General features: G+C 33.8%; 1 protein-coding gene across 1 annotated transcript in view; it reads left to right on the top strand.

The window, feature by feature from the left end:
• The window catches only part of LOC148945511 (uncharacterized), a 198,986-nt gene that overhangs the window by 75,063 nt on the left and 103,637 nt on the right, over positions 1–20,286 (top strand). The window contains exons 2-4 of the mRNA XM_089098780.1: positions 6,940–6,994; positions 12,910–13,043; positions 18,679–18,891. Coding sequence (XP_088954906.1) covers positions 6,940–6,994; positions 12,910–13,043; positions 18,679–18,891 — 402 coding nt within the window. The remainder of the gene's footprint in view (positions 1–6,939; positions 6,995–12,909; positions 13,044–18,678; positions 18,892–20,286) is intronic.

Genomic DNA, 20,286 nt, shown 5'->3' with positions numbered 1-20,286 from the left:
GTTGCTAAAGCTAGGATTAAGTAAAGATGAAAAGATGACGTTAGGTAACGAAAATATTGATCAGGTGGATAGCTTCACTTACCTTGGTAACATTATTAGTAAAGACGGTGGGAGCAGAGAAGATGTCAAAAGTAGAATAACAAAGACTCAGGGTATTTTTTTTTACAGTGAATCCTCCTCTAAAAATATAAACGTAACGACACAAAACTGAAAAGAGAAAAACTGTAATCTCTTGAGTTGTTAGTGGATCACCTATCCCAATCAGTTGTGGGCATGTCCGTTGTAGGCTCTATCAAAAGATCAGCTCAATCTCCTCTTGATTCATGATCATGCATCAAAGAAAAAAAGGCTGCTTGGTCAGCTGATATCAGGGCAGTAATGAAGAAAAACGGGTTGAAAATGATGATATTGGCATTTCAGACCCTAATTAAAAAAAATATTGAAAGGACAGTTATTCGGGGGCACTGTAATTTTTGAAGCATCTGTAAATGCAAAAGTTTGAGTTAAAATGAATATGTTGGTGAACTTGACTGAAAATCAAATTTAAAAATTGTGAAAGTATAGAGCACCATAAGGAGTTAAATAATTAGTAGTTAATCCCCATAATAAAGGGGCTGATGGCCCTCAATTCAGTGGCGTATTTTCGTCAAAATCTTGGCGGGGGTCAAAGTTGGAGCCAATTTTCTCAAATCAAGTGAAAATGACAAGTGAAAACTGAAAAATCAGCCAAATAGTACCATAAAGGTAGCATGGGTAGCGCAATAGCACTGCCCAAGTAAAGAACGATATGGGCACAATGCAGTATTTTTTTTGTTTGTTTGTTCGTTTTAGACCAGGGCACTCCTTCTAGAAGGAGTTGTCGCAGAAACTTTGAATGGGGCTCATTCGATTGGAAATTGAAAGCTTTAGAACCCTTTTTAATATTCGAAAGCGATTCAAGGGCAACTACCCGGCCCCCACGCCAATCGTTTCCCCAAATATATCCCCAAAATATTTTCCCCAAAATATATCCAATCAAAATTTTAAGATAGGCATTTTGTTCAAAGTAGTTAAAACGCCCAGTAATCAAATCTTTGAGAATTAAACCCCCTCCCCCCTGACAGCACTCAGGGTAAGGGTTGTAAGTTGTGTCCTGGGGGCTCATTTGGTGGAAATCAGAAGTTCTAGTGCCCTTTTTAAGAGTTAAAGTGACTGGAGGGCAACTAGTCCCCCCCCCCTCACGTCCTATTTTCTCCATATGCACCCCACACAAATATTTAGATAGTCATTTGTTCAAAAACAGTCCTAAGGTCACCAAACAAGGTGTTTTGGGTTGACACAACCCCCGAAGTCTGGGGCCATGGTTGTTAGTTATACCCCGGGGGCAAGTAAGGCTTCTATTGAAGGAGTGGTCTTTTGAACTTCAGAGGCGGCTCATTTGATTGGATATTAAAATTTTTAATTCTCTTTCAAACAGTCAATAGGGATCAGAAGCTATCTGCCTCTCCCACACAAGCCTATCATTACCCAAAACACATCTGATGAAAATCTTAAGAGAACTATTTTGTTCAGTATTGTTAAAAGGTCCAGTAATTATGTCTTTGGGGATGTCAACCTCTCCACAGTCCTTAGGGCAAGGTTTCTAACTTAGGCAATTTGATTATTGTTTACATTAACTAAAAAACAAGTTTTTTCAACTGAAAGTAAGAAGCGACATTAAAACTTAAAACCAACAGAAATTATTACGTATATGAAAGGGGCTGTCCCCTCCTGAACGCCTCGCTCTTTGTACTAAAGTTTTTTATTGTTTTAAACAATAAAGTTGTGAGACAGAGTCAAACTTTAGCGTAAAGAGCGAGGCGTTGAGGTGGGGACAGCCCCTTTCATATACGAAATATTATATATATATATATATATATATATATATATATATATATATATATATATATATATATATATATATATATATATATATATATATATATATATATATATATATATATATATATATATATATATATATAAAAAATATATATATATATATATATATATATATATATATATATATATATATATATATATATATATATATATAATAGTAATAAATTGTGCAGAGTTTATTGAGATTTCAAAAAATATTTATCCACAAGAGTTAATTCTTGAGCCTAGCTATGGGATGGGACACTCCGACCATTTCTTAGATTTAAATATTAATATTTCAAATAATAATAAATTAGTTTTTAAAATATATAATAAAACGGATGATTTTAATTTTGAAGTAATTAATTTTCCATTTCTTGAAAGTAATATACTTTCAAATATTACTTATTCGGCTTATTATTCCCAATTATTTAGGTATGCAAAAATATGCAGTAATTAAACAGATTTTAAAAATAGATGTAAAAAGCTGAGCGAAAAACTGATCTTAAGAGGTTTTTCTGCCAAAAAAATTAGTTCGCAATTCAAAAAATTTAGTTTCATGCATCATGATCTTTTCAGTAAATATGCAAAAAATTTTAATGAAATACTGACAAATACATTAATATAATTTCTGTTGCACCGTTCTTTTTTTGATGTTTGAGTTTGTAGAGGTTTTCAAACAAGTTTGAGGGTCTTTTAATTGGTAATTGGTTCCAGATACGAATAGAATAAAGAAAGAAAAACGAGCAAAAATGGGGTTTTTATAGGCCAAATGAAGATACTGAAAAAACGAAGCGAATATTTCGAGAGGACAAACGCCTTTTCGAGAGGACATTTGGTTTTAATTGTTTTAATTTTTGGCTTTTATTGATACATAGTTTCGTTTCGCGCTGAAGAAGAGAGGCGTTTGTCCTCTCGAAATATTCGCTTCGTTTTTTCAGTATCTTCATTTGGCCTATAAAAACCCCATTTTTGCTCGTTTTTTCTTTCTTTATGTTATGTCAGGCCAATGTGGTTTAAGAAATTATCTTAGATACCAATAAAAGATACATCTGGACATGTCTTCATTTGTTCCAGAATGGTCTTTTTCAGTGACCTCTGGGATTTTATTATTGAAACATTGAAACACATTTTGTATGTAATTTTTAATAGCTTGACTAGTATGCATGTATTTCACAAGTTTTACCTGACATAGGGTTACCATATAGATCTTATGGTAGAAGCTCCAACGTGCCGGGTAAAGAATTTAAAGCCTCGAAACCCGTTAAGGCCGGTGGTATTTCTTCTGATGAGCCCTAAATGGAAGGTTCTACTTGGAAATATTTTGCTAGATTTAAGGTGATTTTGCTGGTAAATTTACAACGACTTACATTTATTGATGACGACTTTGCATGGATTGGGACATTTCTATTTGGTTGACGGTTCGGGTATACTGTTTGGTCCTAGGTAGTTGGATAGATGGGTAAGGTAAAAGCCTCGTTCAAGTGCATATTTGTCTCAATTGCTGGATTAGGACGACAGTTTTTTTTTTTTTTTTTTTTTTGCCAAGTAATTACCTCTTAAACATAATATATATATATATATATATATATATATATATATATATATATATATATATATATATATATATATATATATATATATATATATATATATATATATATATATATATATATATATATTTAATTATATATATATATTGCACTGACAGTCCATTTTCCTTTGTTTGTTTTTTTTCAGTAAAGAACAAATTAGGTTCAGGTCTTGAGAACGGATGGGGTTTGTCAGCCCTACTCATGTTAATTGTTGCTCGTTATGAGTTTGACTCTGTTATGTATTGTAATTTCTGTTCGTTTTCTGGAAAAAGTTCTATAAATTAATATTAAAGAAAACTGACCCATTTCTGAGGATGGCTCGAATTATGCAGGCAAATCTTAGTTTTGACAAGACTTTTGAAGAAACCAAATTCAGCTGTGGGCAGACTAGTGTCTGGGGGCAGGCAAGCTGAGGTTTGGAAGGGGGAGTTGCCCTTCCCCGCCTCTGTCCCATAGAAAATTACGCCCCTGCCTTAACTTCTCCCTTTCTGCGCTACAGTGACTATTGTTTCTCATTGATTCAAAATTGAATCCTCTCACTTAAGAGTAATGTAAGAAATGTTTGGTAAACATTTTACATATATTTGTTCAGACAAAAGATGAAAGAATTTATGAAAAAAGTATTCAAGAAATATCAGGACTAGTCGAAACTCATTTTATTTAGAAAATATGACATTGTAGTAAGAAGGACAAAAACAAGTGAAAGATAATATAAAATCCTTAGTAGCCGAATAAATTAAAAAACATTTCAAGAGGAATCCAAAATACTTGCATGGACGATTAAACACTTGATTTTACCTTATAATTGCCTCTTAGTATTTTCAAAAAGTAATTCGGATGTAGAAATCCACGGCGTCATGAAGCCGCCAACCAAGGTAACGGGGCGCAAAACCTTTGTAGCGGCGATTTGCTGAAATATTTTTGGCGGTTTTCGGCATCCAGCCAGTTTCCGTTGCCGCTTCGGGGACTATCCTGAAGTAAACTCAAGTTGGAATGAGAAAAAAATCGTGAAATAAAGCAAACGGAACTGGCAAGTCATTTTGACAAAAACAGGATTAAATACAAAAAAATGAAATCCCAAAAATCAGGCAAGCAGGACATAAATCAAAGACATCGTTTTACATTCTGAATGATGAGAATTAATTTGGCTATCTGAATACATACTTTTTTCGTTCTGTATGATGTAATATAAACATATATGAGGTATATGAACAGGGATTATCTGTAATCTAATAGTGTCAAGCTTGAACATATATTCTCATTTCGTTTGTCAAATTCCGAGCAAAACTACTTAAAACAGTTTTACTCTGTTTTAAAAATATGTTTTTGAAAAGTGTCTTATGACATAAATTGTACAATTTCCATCACTTAAAATTTTTCTTTTACAACTTTTTTAACTTGTAATTGTAATTAAAAAAAAAATATTTCGAGAAAAGTAATGTTTCATGCAATAATGGTTATTTATATTATCTATATCCAGTAAAATGTGAAGATCTCCAAGCATCTCCAGCCAGCTTATACAATTTTTGGAAAGCTGATAATCCGTGACAGAAGCGAAAGCCGATGTTAAGGTTTCAGCTGACATTCAAGGTTCCTGTTATTGCGTGTGAGAGATGCTACAATGGCCTTTCTACCACCCATGCTTCCTAGACTCTAGGCAGAACGCATAGCCCAAACGGACGTAATCACAAGCCAACCATCTGGCAACCCAGCTCCCGCTACAGCAGATTTGGTTTATATAGGCAGGAAAATTTTGGAATAAACGTCGACTGAAATCTTGCCTTATTGAATTGCGATCTGGCTTATATTTTAGATTAGGGAAGAAATTGTTTTCTTCAAAAATCGTTGCCTCATTTTAAACAAATAATTTTCATGTCATATAACAAAGCTATAACATCTGTGTTCGCGAAAGGTTGGAAACGACGAACTAAAGGCCTTCTTTGGCCATTTCTCCTAATGGGTCTGGAGTTATGTTATCGGAGATTTCGTTTGGCGCTGTAAATTCAAAAATTTTAAATAAACATAAGACGTGGTTGGTTTTACCTTACCGAGGAAGTTTGATATTGGTAAGAATGAAGCTGTGCCGTTTCTTGTATCTCAAAAGGAATAACTTACTCTTAAATACATATTCTATATAACTATTGCTATATATATATATATATATATATATATATATATATATATATATATATATATATATATATATATATATATATATATATATATATGAAAAGGGCTATTTATAATTTGAAGACGGTTTTTGCTTGAGACGCATTAAAAGTTTTAAAATAGTTCTGATACAGATAATGGTAACATTGTAAGTTGTGTAATTTAAAACGTAGCCAGTCCTACAGCATGAGGTATACATTCGGCGGGTTAATATAATGTTTTTATTTTAGTTTTTTATACCAGTTTGGTTATTTGGTATCAAGGTACCACCCTTGTGGTAAAAATAATATTTCTTATACCATTACATATACATACTAAGTAAATATAAATTCTTATGATAATTAGGTTTAAAACCTTTTTCCACATAGCAAATTTTTTAAAGAATAGTAAAGAGCTCAATGAAGCCAAAAATAAGCAGAAATAAACTTAAATAATCTTCTACGCGTAAAACTTCCACAAATCACAACCAATAAATGAATTAAACCCAAAACAAACAGAAATTACAATAAATAACTGAGTCAAATTCAAAATGCGCAAAAATTTACATGATATATATATATATATATATATATATATATATATATATAAATATAGATATATATATATATATCTATATATATATATATATATATATATATATATATATATATATATATATATATATATATATATATATATATATAGATACATATACAAACGTAATATATATATATAAACATATATATATATATATATATATATATATATATATATATATATATATATATATATATATATATATATATATATATATATATATATATATATATATATATATATATATATATATATATATATATATATATATATATATATATATATATATATATATATATATATATATATATATATATATATACATATATATTAAGAAAGGGGAAAAAAATTTAGGATTTTGTAGTTAGGAGTTTGAAAATTTGTCTGAGCGATTCTTAGATTCTTAGATTCGTCTGATCCGAAATTTGATAATACAATTTTCACTGAGATCCGATCACTTTGGAGGGGCAACTTCTGTTTTTTTTTTTCTGAAATCATGCGGATCAATTTACGTTAATGTATATTTATGAATAACTTTAAACCTAATAAATTTGATAAGTTTGAGGTCATCACAAAATTAAAAAATTTTTTTAAGCATAAAGCACTGCCAAAATTCTTGTTTTAGTGGTTATGTTGCTATTAGTATGGGTTGCTCTTTGGCTACACTTTGTTTATGATAATAATATCCTATTTATTTTAGGATGAAGAGAAAATACTATTCATGGCATGAAGCGTTAGAACTTAAAGAGATCAAGGTACGTATAGAACATATAAGGGTTGTCTTAATTACGGCTCGATCATAAAGGAAAGACGAGTTAATATAAATTAAATTATTCTATCCCCAAGATGAATAGAATAGTCAATGCGACCACAAATTGACGTGAGTAGGGCTGATAACCCTCAAGTCATTCATACTTTGACCAGAACATACTTTGAGCTGTTCGAGAAAAAAAAAAATACAGTTTAATTGATATACACTGGTATTTAATCCTTAAAGTTTTGATAGTTTTTTATTTATGAAAGTAAAAAAGTGAAATCATTTAAAACATATTTTATTTCCAGCAGAGCGCAAAACATGTTCTGGTCTTGAGAAGACATGGGGGCTATCAGCCCTACTCATGTTAATTTTGCTCGTATTGAATTTGAATTGGCTATTTATTGTAATTTCCGTTCGTTTTGAGTTTCATTTACTTATTGATAGTGATTTGAGGTAGTGTTACGCTTGGAAAATTATTTGACTCTATTTCTGGTCACTTTTGGCTTAATGGAGCTCTTTACTTTTCTTTGAAAAACTTGTTTTGTGAAAAAAATTAAATTAATTTCTGTTCATTTTTTATTGACATATTTTAATTTTAACTCTTAATTTTGAATCGAATTAGCTCTTTTAAAATTTTCAATGATATTTATGGCTAGAATTGAGTGGTTTTGCCTATGATATTGTTTCTATACACTTTTAAAAACCTGCATGCATACCGTTTTTCTTTTAATTGAAGAAACTCCTAAATGTTCCCTAAAAGTGTCACCTAAATACCCTTAGCATCATTAGTTATAGTAACTGTAGTGGTAGCATTAAAAGTATATACATAGTGCCTTCTCGCTAGTTCAAAATCCGCCAAAACTTACGCTTAAAAGTCTAACTTAATATTATAGGTTGTTCTTGAGATATTGCTTTGTCACCTTTTTTGAAGCCCATATATTCTTAGTTTATATTGATGCAGTTCAACACCTGCCTAAATATTCCTTAAAAGCGTCATCTTAATACCCTTAGCTTGCGCAGTAGCAATAGTTGTAGCAGTATTAGCAGCAGTATGCGCATAGCATATTTGGTTTCTTTAAGATCCTCTTCGACAAACAGTGAAAGATTCAACTTATGGTTCGTTTACACATTGCGGAAATTCATGCGGATTTAGCAATCCGTGCGGAAATTCCGTCCGTTTTCGTGCTAGAATAAATCTCTAGCTTTCCGCAATGTTTTGGTCAAATCAGGACGGATTCTTGGCAAGATTTTTAAATGAATAAAATCATGATTATGGATTATCAAAAACTACACAATCTTATAATTTTGGTTCAAGGCTACCCCAGCTTCTATGATCCTGTGCACCCAAGCTATAAGAAAACTAAGAAAAACGGTGTCAATTGGGTCTCTATTGCTCAACAGCTTTCAGAAGAGGGTAAGAAAATAGGTCATGCCGTTACAATAATTTGAAATCTTTGCCTTAAAACGCAGCTTTATTTTAGCCATAGTTCGAACAGAAACGGACGGATTTCCCCATGGATTTCCGCAATGTGTAAACGAACCATTAATATCTTCAACCACTCCTGAAGCATTTCTGATGCGTCCGCTTGACAACCTGTGTGGGCATGGTGTGTTTCAAATTAGTTTCGTACAGCTTCTATATATCCCAAATATTTTGCTCTAATACGCTTAGTTTTAATAGCGGTAGTAGTAGTAGTAGTAGCGGTAGAATTAATAGTGGTACCCTAAGCTTTAATGGCGGTAGTAGTAATAGAAGTAGTAATAAAAGTAAAAGTAGTAGCAGTATGAGTAGATGCATTAGCGTTAGGATGCATTTTCTTTTGTTTAGGTCAACATCCCTCAAAACCACCCTGTTAGTTTCAACTTTACTTTCCTCACTATTACACCCTTTTGACATCATTCATAAGGACGACGTATTGTGATTCAGTTCACCATCCCCCTTTAAACTTCCTTGGTTATTTCACCTTCATACCCTTAGGCATAGTTGTAATAGTAGTCATAGTAGTACTATTCATAATACTAGTAATAGTAAAGAATAGCGTTATTACTACTAGCAGCAGTAGTATTAACATATTGCCTTTTGGTCAGTTAAACATCCCTCTCATCAAGTTCTGGAGGTTTGAACTTAATACAATTAGCCATTGCTGTGACATTGCTGATGTGTTATTTTGATAACCTGTATGTTCATATACTTCTAGAAATTTTCATATCAATGCCCGTAGCCTTACAAGTAGGTGCAACAGAAGTAGTAGTAGTAGCAGAAGTAGTAGTAGTAGTAGTAGTAGTAGTAGTAGTAGTAGTATTAAATGCAGCAGTAACCGTATAACTAGCACTAAAGTGCATATATTGCCTTTTGGTGGGATGCTCTTCCCCTTTAAGCATTCTCTGAAAGTTCCAACTTAATACCCAAATCAATACTTGAGATACACTATTTTGACAATGTGCATGCACATAGCATCTTTTGATTTTGTTCAAATTTCTCCTTAATACTGTAAGTGGAGGAAAGTGGTAGTAGTAGTTGTGGTAGCTGTAGTAGTATTGATAGCAAGCAAATACTACCTTTTTGATCATTTCCCTTATCAGTTCCTGAATATTCTTTAATATACACAGTTATTCCTGTGTTACACCCTTTTGACAATCCGTATACACATAACATGTGTTGATTTAGTTCAACACTTCCCTGAACATTCTCCGAAAGGCTCACCTGAATGCCTTCGTCTTTTTGGAAAGTAAAGTTAAAACATGCATACCTTTCTCAAAAACTAGTACTATTTGTAAAAAAACGAACGAATTGCCTAACCTACAGCCCTTGTCATGAAGACTGTGAGGAGGTTGACATCACCAAGGACATAATTACTGGACCTTTAAACAATGATAAACAAAAAAAAAGCTCTCTTAAGATTTTGATCGGATGTGTTTTGGGTATCGACAGGCTTATGGGGGCTTATTGTCCTCCATTCACCTTTGAGTCTCAAAAAGTGCACTAAAACTTCCGACTTCCAATCAAATGAGCTCCATCCAATCAGAAGTCTATACGACCACTCTTTCCATAAAAACTCTATATGCCCCGGGGCATAACTTTAAACCCTTGATCATGGTCTCTGGGGGATTGTGTCTATTCTAAAGACATTATTATGTGATTTTTGAACTATTGGTAACAAAATGGCTATCTCACAATTTCTATTGAATGCGTTTCCGGTAAAGAGGCTGTTAAGGAGGGGATGGACTAGTTGCTCTTTATTATGTTTGACTCTTAAATTGAAATTAGAACTAAACATTTCCATTCAAATAAGCCTCCTCTAAAGTTTCACGACCACCCCTTCCATAAGACCTTATATGCACCAGTTGCATAACTTACAACCCTTACCCCCAGACTCTGGAGGATTCTGTCAACCCCAAAGACCTTGCTATATGATCTTCCGACTATTTTTGAACAAATTGCTATCTCAAAACGTCTATCAGATGCATTTGGGGAAAATAAAACGGGGGGCGGCTGCCCCCTGATCACTTTGACTCGTAAAAAGGACACCAGAACATTTAATCTCCAGTCCAATGAGGCCCCTCCGGAGTTTATTCGAGCGCCCTTTCCATTACAACCTTATATATCCTTTGGGCATAACTAACAACCCTTGTACGGGGTTCTGTAAGGCAGGGAAGTTTGTCATCCTCAAAGACATAATTGCCAGACCTTTCAACTACGCCGAACTAAATGGCTATCTCAAAATTTTAATTAGATGTTTTTTTGGAAATTGATGGGTGTATCTGGGGGGGGGGAGGGCTTGTTGCCCTCCAATCAGTTTTGACTAATAAAAAGGGCACTAGCCTTTTCAATTTACAATTTAATGAGCCCTTTTTGGAGTTTCTACGACAACAAATGGCCATCTCAAAATTTCTATGAGATCCATTTCAGGAAAATACGAGGTTGTGGGGGGTGTATCCCCGATTACTTTGAATCTTAAAAATAGCTCCAGAGCTTCTGATTACCAATACAATGAGCCCTTATGAAGTTCATTCGACCACCCTTTCAATAAAAACCTTATATGCCCCGAGGGCATAACTTACAACCCTTGCCCTAAAGGTTATGGGGAGTTGTCATCCTCAAAGACATAACCCCCGGACCTTTTAACTACGCTGAACAAAAGGGCTACGCTGAACTAATTTTGATTGGATGTGATTGGGGAAATGGTGGGAATGGGAGGGGGCTGGTCACCCTCCAATCACGTTTAACTATCAAAAGAGCACTACCTCTTACAGTTTCCAATCGAATTAGCCCTATTTGAAGTTTTTACGACAACAAATGGCCATCGCAAAGTTTCTATCAGTTGCATTTCGGGAAAATTAGAGGTGTGGAAGGAAAGGGGTCATCTGCCCTCCAATCACTTTGAATCTTAAAAAGGACACTGGAACTTATGATTGCCAATTCCATGAGTTCCTTCCGAAGTTCCTGCCACCAACCTTTCTATATGAAACCTTCTTAGTCCCCAGGGCATAAGTTATAACTTTTTCCAGGAGGGCTGTGGGGCATCCTTAAAAACATAATTTCCTGACCTTTCATCTGCGTTGAATAAAATGGCTTTATCTGGAAATTTTGATTGGATGTCTTTGGAGAAATGGTAGGCAAGTGAAGGGGGCTAGTTATCCTCCAATCACTTTCGACTATTAAAAAGGACTCCAGCCCTTTTAATTTAGGATTGAATGGGCCCTTTTTGAAGTTTCTACGGCAAATCCTTTGATACGAAGTGTTCTGGTCTAAGACAAACAAACCAAAAAAAAGAATAATGCATTGTGCCCACATCGCTCTTTACTTAGGCAGCGCTATTGCACTGCCTATGATAGTATTGGTTATCGGAAAGTATACATACATTTTCATTGGGGATATTTCTGGTGGGGGGGGGGGGTGGGGGAGGTACATGGGAGGATCATTCCATGGAGGAATTTCTCATGGCGAAAGGGAATTTTTGCATGGAGGGGGAGCCGGATTTCCCAGCATTATTGAAAAAACGATCAGAAATTAAATTAAAAAAACTAAAAGTAAGGAGCAACGTCAAAACTTAAAATGAACACAAAATATTTTGTATATGGGGGGGGGGGTTATCCCCCTCGTCAATATCTCGCTCTTCACGCTAAAGTTGTTGTTAGTACTTCTTTGAAAAAGTTAGTACTGGTGTTAGAAAAAGTTTCTATTTTTTCGTTTTAAAAGAGCTACTTATTCTGATTAAACGGCCTTTTTAATTCAGAGGTCATTCTTAAAGACTGGGGACAAAATTCGAACTTTAGCGTATAGAGCGAGGTATTGATGAGGGCAACCCACCTCATATACGTAATAATTTATGTTCGTTGTAAGTTTCAATGTTGCTCCTTGGCCTACTTTCAGTTAAAAAAAACTTTTTTTGTGTGTGTTTAATATTTGAAAGAAACCCCCATGATTCACCCAATCTCCATTGTATTCTGGAAGAATATTAAATAGATTTTATAATACTTCTTTTATATGATATTATATTTTTGTGTTTTCTGCTGTAAGCTAAGTTGCAAGTAAATCCGATTTTCGCTTTCAGCATAATCAGCCAAATTTCGTTTTGATCCTAGTACCCACTTATCAGAGAAAGCAAGCAGTAATCTAAACTGAAATCACTTAAAGCTTACAGTCTAATTATTAGCCGCAAAATAGGCTGCTGAAATTTGCGCAGAAAATTTACGGGCATAATATCTGCGCAATTTAGCACAGGCTAGCACAGGTCCGTGACGCCAATTATATACCGATTTGTCAGTGACGAAATTATTTTCGGAATGTTATCGCTACTACTATTAGGGCCAACACATAGTATACTAGGACCATGTGAGGCCAACACAGCTTTGCGTACTCCTGTTCTATCGGAGTACTGTATTACTACTACTTGTGATATTCTCTTTTAGTCCCTGAAGAAGATTATACACCCACATATTATTAAGCTGAAAGAAGTTGTTAGAGAAAATGACACTCTTTACCTTATATTTGAACACATGGAATGCAACTTGTATGAACTGATGAGAAGCCATTATGATAAAGGGTAAGCAGCTTTTTTCAACTTGCTAGGTGTATAAGGGGCGTTGGGCCTGAGCCACCATGAAATACTTAATTTACCCAATTTCTATTATTATTATATGTTGATCAGTCCGTTTTTTGTTAAGTCAATTCAGTAGTTTAGAGGTAAAAATTCAATGACAACTTTATAAATGGTGTACCAGGTGGGCAAACCAGGTTATTGTGCATATAAATTTTATTAGATTTTTAATTCTTTAAATTAATATGCCCTCGCTTTCTAAATAAATTTTTCATTGTTCAAATCTTAAGTCATTTAAATTTTTGTTCTAAATATGATTTTCTAAATGTTGTATACTATTTGAGAAATATACGTAAATTGGATTTTAGTGAACTGTTTTGTACATTTTTTTTTTTAGTTCTGCTGTCTTGTTTGATAGTGCTGTACTTATATAACAACAAAGTAGTTAAAATCAGCAGGTGTTGAAGATGAAAATGGTGAGATTATCTCCTAAGAAGCTTAGTTACTCAAACTATGCAATACTAAATCTGTATATGATCTTTAACGCCAATGCCAATTGTGACTTATAACTGTAATTAGGTCTAGTCGCTGATTTTTTTTTTCCCAGCGGGAGCAGTGCGCTTTCGCTCTTAGCGAAGACGATTAAAACTCTGCATTTCTCCCAATCACTTGCGGTGCCCCTCAGGGCACTAAACTATTCGGAATTATTTTCTTCGCTGTGATCAACTTCATCCCGTGTACTTTCAAGGACAGATATAAATTCGTTCATGATCTGTCATTCTTACTCAAATACTTACTAGAAGGCCAATCAACGATCCCCCTTATTGATCCTAGTCTACCCACTATTTTTCAGAATGAATGCGAACGAGCTAGCCTTACCCTCAATGAGCAGAAGGGCAAGGTGTGGCGTTTGAACCGTCTTAAATTGGACTCTCAGGAGCCCCCTACCTTTTTTAAAACAGTTGGCAGTTAGAAAATTCTGGGGGTAATTTTCTCCGTTGACTGCAAGCTCAACAACCACGTAAGTGACCTTGTGCGAAAAGGGTATGCAGTGCTGCAGTCACTGATTACCAAGAAGCAGTTCGGGTTCAGTGTGAATTCCATGAAGCTTGCCTTCAAGACTTATATCCAACCCATCATTGAATATGCGTTCCCAGTGTGGGGCCCTAGTGTACAGTTGAGTGCTGGGATGTGCCAAGATATCGAAGCTATCCAAATACGGGCTTGTAAGATTATGCTGGGTCAGGCCTTCACTACTTATGACAATGCACTTAAGATTCTTGGCCTCGAGGCCTCGAGTTTCGACTTTTAACGACTTTCAGATACTTATTTGCCAGTTCGTCCATTCCCTGCTCCGTAGCAGCAAACACAGGACAATCCTGCCCCCACTAGCCCCCGTTACGTCCCTTACCCAGAGACAATACAAGCTCAACCCAGTGACATGCCGTACGACTCGCTACCAGCATTCCCCTGTCCCCTTTTTTAAAGACATGTTCAACAAATCCTAAGAAAAGTAATATGGTTGAATTCATTTTTTGGTGTCGTATTTGTTATTTAACTTTGTCGTATTTGTAAAAACCCTCGGTATTAGTGCTTTTAGCGCTAAAAAGAGTAAGTTTAACAAAATATGTCTATGTTTATGTCTATTTATTCTGAATACGGCTCTGCTAAGACTACATCACGCTAGATCTCTGCATAACTTAACTTTTAATTATCTGTTTTCGTGATTTTGGTGTGTGTTTTCTTGTAATATAATGAACTTAAACTCTTGTTATATATAACAATTATATATAACTCTTGTTATATATAATAAACTCTTGTTATATATAAAATAAGATTCGTGAAACAATTGCATTAGGTATTATACACAATGGAATCAGCTCCAAAAATAATAGCCATTAGCAGCTTCGCCAATAGTGGAGGACCATTTGTCCTCCTTTATTTATGCCCTCATCTTCCATATTTTGAAAAATATCATTTTTGAGGATATTTTCAATGAAAATGCCTTATAGGTATATTTCGCTGGAAATTGAAGACATGGTAATTGTGCCCCACCTAAATTTTTAAAATATATTTAACCTCCTCCCACCCCCCAAAAAAGAATTGTTAAATGTTGCTACTAACCATAAGGAGGGTCGTTGAAATACAAGTCATGATTGCCTACAATGACTGATGGAAAACTGATGGTTGTAAATTTAATTGAAACTCTGCAACAGAAAATAAATAAATGGTATACAAATTTTAAGAAATCATTTCAAATTTCGTAAGATATACTTAAGAAAAAGTGAAGTATTATAAAAAAAAGAAACAGACATTGTTATTCAAACTTTTTTTGGCGATGTTTCAAATAAATCTAAAAAGTTGCATTAAAAACAAAATAATAAAGCAAAATTAAAAAAAAAGTTGCGTTTGATTCTCAGTATAAAAAGGCTTCCAAATAATAAGTGAAGGCTTTTTAATGACTATTATACAAATATTGTATATAACTTTTTTACTTTACTCAAATCACATATTTTACACAAATATAAAACAAATTTTGACGAAGAATTTTCACCAAATCGTTGTTGAACTGCCAAAAAGAAAGTTTCCCAGGATATTATTAGGAAGACATGCATTAGTTTAATTACTCCCCTGAGCAATCACCCACAATAACACCATTTTCTTTGTTTTTCAGTTATAAGGATGAAATGTTTCATATTTCAGGATGCTCAAAAGACCTTTGATTAATTGTGGCAAATGAAAACTTTACTTAAAATTCTTATTATTTTCAACTCTAGGAAAAATCGCAATTGTGTTAAGTCTTTTTTAAAACTCCTTTGAAATGTTCCAAGATATAGTCTCTCTTCAGTGCAAATCAAACAAAAAGAAAGTAGTTCCATAAAGTCCCAAAAAGTCCTTCGAAGGAAATTCCCAGGAATCCGTTAGAAGAAGATACAGATTAATTCAATTTATCTCTCTCACAATTGTCAACAATAATACTATTTTCTTAAGAAGTTCAAATACTAAAATACTTCTTATTTCAGGATGTTCAAAAAGTCGTTTGACTATTTGGGACAAATCTAAACTTTTTTTGAAGCTCTAAATCTGTTCAGCTCTGAGAAAAATCGCACCTGTGCTATATCTTGTAGAGAACTGATTGTAAGAATTCCAAAAAGCAGTTCAGCACCAGCAAAACTAAACAAAGAAGTTACATGAAGCGAGGACTTTTCTGAAAACGCTGATTAAAATAAACCCTAAATGTATGTTTGGGGCTATATGACCAATAGCCGTCTTCAGTGATATAAAACAAAAATATATATAATCTGCTAAAACTTTAGTTCACGACCAAAAACGTCTTTAGTAAAAAAACAAAAACAAATAAAAGCCAAAAATACTTAAATTTAAAAAAAAACATAAAACACTTCATAAAAGTTCACCCAAGACATTCTAAGGCAATCAAGATGTTTCATTGGAATTGTAACTATTTGCGATAAAGAAAACTTTGAAAAGGTCTAAATTTGTTCAGTCTTGAAAAATTTACAATCGTGTTGTATCTTTCAGGAAACTGAGTGTAATTGTTCCAAAAATACTTCATATTTTTCAATAGTAAAACGAAAATCAAGAAGTTATACAGGATTAGGATGTTTTTCGAAGACAGGGATCAAAATAAGATTTTAGTAAATATTTCAGCTACATAAATTTAGAACACGATTAAAAAGCTCCTTGATACAAAAAAAAAACAAAACAAAAACTAAAATCCGAATAAAAATTTAAGTAAATAAGAGACCAAGACCTCTATAAAAGTTTATCTAAGACACACTAAGGCAATGAAAAAGCTCTACCGGTTTTTTGATTTAGAACCTTCAATTTACCTTCAATCACTTGACTTAGCCGGTTCTAAATCTATTCAGCTCTGGGGAAAATGTCACTTGGTTTAGATGTTTTACAAAACTGAGCGTGATCGTTCCAAAAAAATAGTTCCAGCACGAGACAAATCAAAATCAAGAGTTTATATAGAATAAGGAATTTTTTCTAAAAGCAGCTATTACAAAAAGACCAATTATTGCGGCTACGTGAAAATACCAAAACAAGCACCCTTTAAAATTAGAGCTCAAAACGAAAATACTCCTTGATACAAAAACAATACAAATAGGAGTTAAAAAAGTTAATTCAACGAGGCTTGGATCATTCCATAAAGTTCATTTACGACATGCAAAGCTAATCAAGATGTTCCACAGGTAATGTAACTATTTGTGATAAATCAAAATTTTGAAGTTCTAAATCTCCTCAGTTCTGAGAAAACTCTTTCTTGCGTTAATCCTCTAGAACACTAGAAGTGTTAAAGAACTATTTCCTTAATTGTGTGTTTAAAGAAATAGTTCCTGTTCAGTCAATGAAACGTGAAAGAAGTTACATGAAATGAGGGGTTTTCCGAAGACAGTGGTTAAATCAAAATTCAAATGAGTATTTTGGCTATATGACCAATAGCCGTCAATAAACATAGGAGAAAAAACAAAGCAATCAAATGGAAAACCTAAATAAAAAAAAAACAACAAAACATATAGTTATTTTTAAAACATTTTTATTCACTTTGCACAAAAAAAAACAACACAGCTGCATTATACATTAAAAAAACTGAACAACTACATATATAAGATATGTCCTTGGGTGGTTATATCTTCTAACCACTTTTTAACTTAAATAATAACAATGCTAAATAATCTAATTACCTTTTTTTAAATAGAAAAAGAAAAACAGTAATCATAAAGGTAGAAAGCATAAATGATTAAAAGCAAAACTTGATAAACAAAAAATATTTTCCCTCGTCAAAGCCTTCCACATTCCCATCTTTTTACACACAACTCCTGAAACCCCACAAAGATTTATAGCCTTTAGTAAAACAACTGAAAAACCGAAAGTAAAAACCAAAATCAAAAGAGCCTTAGGTTACCTCACAAAAACTTATCTAAGACATGCTATGGCAACCAAGATGTCCAGTATACATTGTACCTATTTGTGAAAGTGTGCTATTTAAAAACACAAATTGGAAAAATTGACATCTTCCAAGGAATTTATTGGTGTTAAAGCGTCTACTATTCACGATCATTTAACACGATCTTCTCAGTTGGTGCGAAGACCAGCTATGGTCACGTCTAGGTCTAGGTTTTCAATTCGCCATGTTGTTCCGTTAGTTTGGGAGAGTGTGCCAGAGGATTTGAGGAATGTTGGGGGTTTGCAGGAATTTCGTAAGTTGCTAAAGAACCATTGTTTTGATGTGTATATTTTGGATGGATTATTCTGTGCCAGTTAAGTTATGTTTTTGAGGAGGGTTTAGTTGCAGCTGAATATGATTATAAATATTATAATTTTGTATGGGTGTTGTTTGGAGGTTCGTTGGTTTTCGGGTCCAGTAAGTTGAGTTCTAATTATGTTTTTTTTTTTTGGGGGGGGGGTTATTGATTTATTAGGAGGGTTTTCTCCCGCACAAGCAGGCTTCAGGGAACCGATGATGTATACTTTATTTTTTTAAATAAACCCAGTGTTACTTAAAAAAAAGAAGTTATTTTACGATTTTTTTTCCACGTTTTGCATAACTACATAATGCATCCTCAGAAAAAAAAACATACTATTTGCTTTGTAACTAAATGCCATTTTGTTCTAGAGACAAAGGATTTCCAGAGTCAACGGTGCGAATTGTGGCGTATCAGGTTCTTGACGGTTTGAATTATATGCACAGTCTTGGGATTTTTCATCGGGATCTTAAACCGGAAAACATTTTATGCTCACATCTGGGTGTTATAAAGATAGGTGATTTTGGATTGGCCAGAGACATAGCTTCTAGACCACCATACACTGATTACGTTTCCACTCGATGGTACTTATATATCTCTCTCTATTTTTCTTTCTCTCTGTCTCTTTATCTCTCACTCTTCCCCTCCTCTCTCTTTCCTTGCCTTATTATTTTTTTTTGTTTACCAGTGTTATATAGTTTTTTTATGAGGAATTTTTATTTCCGTTGATTTGTGTGTAGGATCATTAACTTATCTTCAACTCATTTCCTGTGGCCTAATTTACTCCAAATTTTTCATTTTGAATCTAATGAAAATGTATTTTTAAGGAAAGCACAGCACAAAATCGGTACAGAAGACTGACTCAATGAGTAAAACTATATTCGGTGCTATTGTTGTTATACATTCAGAGCACTAGCTTGCTATTTTTGGTACCAAAGAAAATCGATCAAACAGTTCGTGGTAACGAACTGTAAGTAAGGAGCGACCTGACTCAATGGTAACCGAAACTCTAGAAAACGGTATTTTGATACAAATAGATACATCAAAAGAATCAGACTTTAATGCTGATTTTAAATATATAAGTCTCATCAAGTTTAATCCTACCTATCAAAGGTTAGACGCCTGAGAAAATTTGGCTGATTTTCGAAAAAAGGGGGAAAGACCCCCTAAAAGTTATAGAACCTTAATGAAAATCACACCATCATATTCTGCGTATCAGAGAACCCTACTGTAGAGGTTTCAAGCTCCCATCTACAAAAATGTGGAATTTTGTTTTTTGTGCCAGAAGAAAGATCACGGGTGCGTGTTTATTTGTTTGTTTGTTTTTTTGTTTTTTTTTTCCACAGGGATGGTCGTATCGACTCAGTTGTCCTAGAATATCGTGGGAGGGCTCAATGGAATGGGAATTAAAAGTTCTAGTGTCCTTTTTAAGTGACCAAAAAAATGGAGGGCAACTAGGCCCCCTCCCACGCTCATTTTTTTCCCAAACTCACCTGATCAAAATTTTGAGATAGCCATTTTGTTCAGGATGTTCGAAAATATTTTAAGTATGTCTTTTAGGATGACTTAGTCCCCCGAAGTTCCCGGGGGAGGGCTGAAAGTTATGAACTTTACCCAATGTTAACATATATTGGTATTGGTTATTTGGAAGTATACAGACGTTTTCAGGGGAGATTTTTCCTGGTAGTGGGGGTGGGTGGGTGGGTCGGGGGTTATGTGGGAGAATCTTTCCATGAAAGAAGTTTTCATGGGGGAAGGGACATTGCTATGAAGGGGACGCCGGACTCTCCAGCATTATTTAAAAATAGATCAGAAATTTAATATAAAAAAACAAGTATTTCAACTGCAACAGCAGCAACATCGAAACTTTAAACGAACAGAAAATATTACATATATGATTGGGTTCACCCCGTAGTCAATGCCTCGCTCTTTAAGCCAAAGGTTTTTTGGTACTTTCATAAGAGCTATTTATTCTAATT

The sequence above is a fragment of the Artemia sp. Qi Xiang Cuo genome, chromosome 13 (genome assembly GCF_049724085.1).
Source record: "Artemia sp. Qi Xiang Cuo chromosome 13, ASM4972408v1, whole genome shotgun sequence".
Lineage (NCBI taxonomy): Eukaryota > Metazoa > Arthropoda > Branchiopoda > Anostraca > Artemiidae > Artemia > Artemia sp. Qi Xiang Cuo.
The sequence above is the reverse complement of the archived record's forward strand: the minus strand, read 5'-3'. Positions and strand labels throughout refer to the sequence as shown.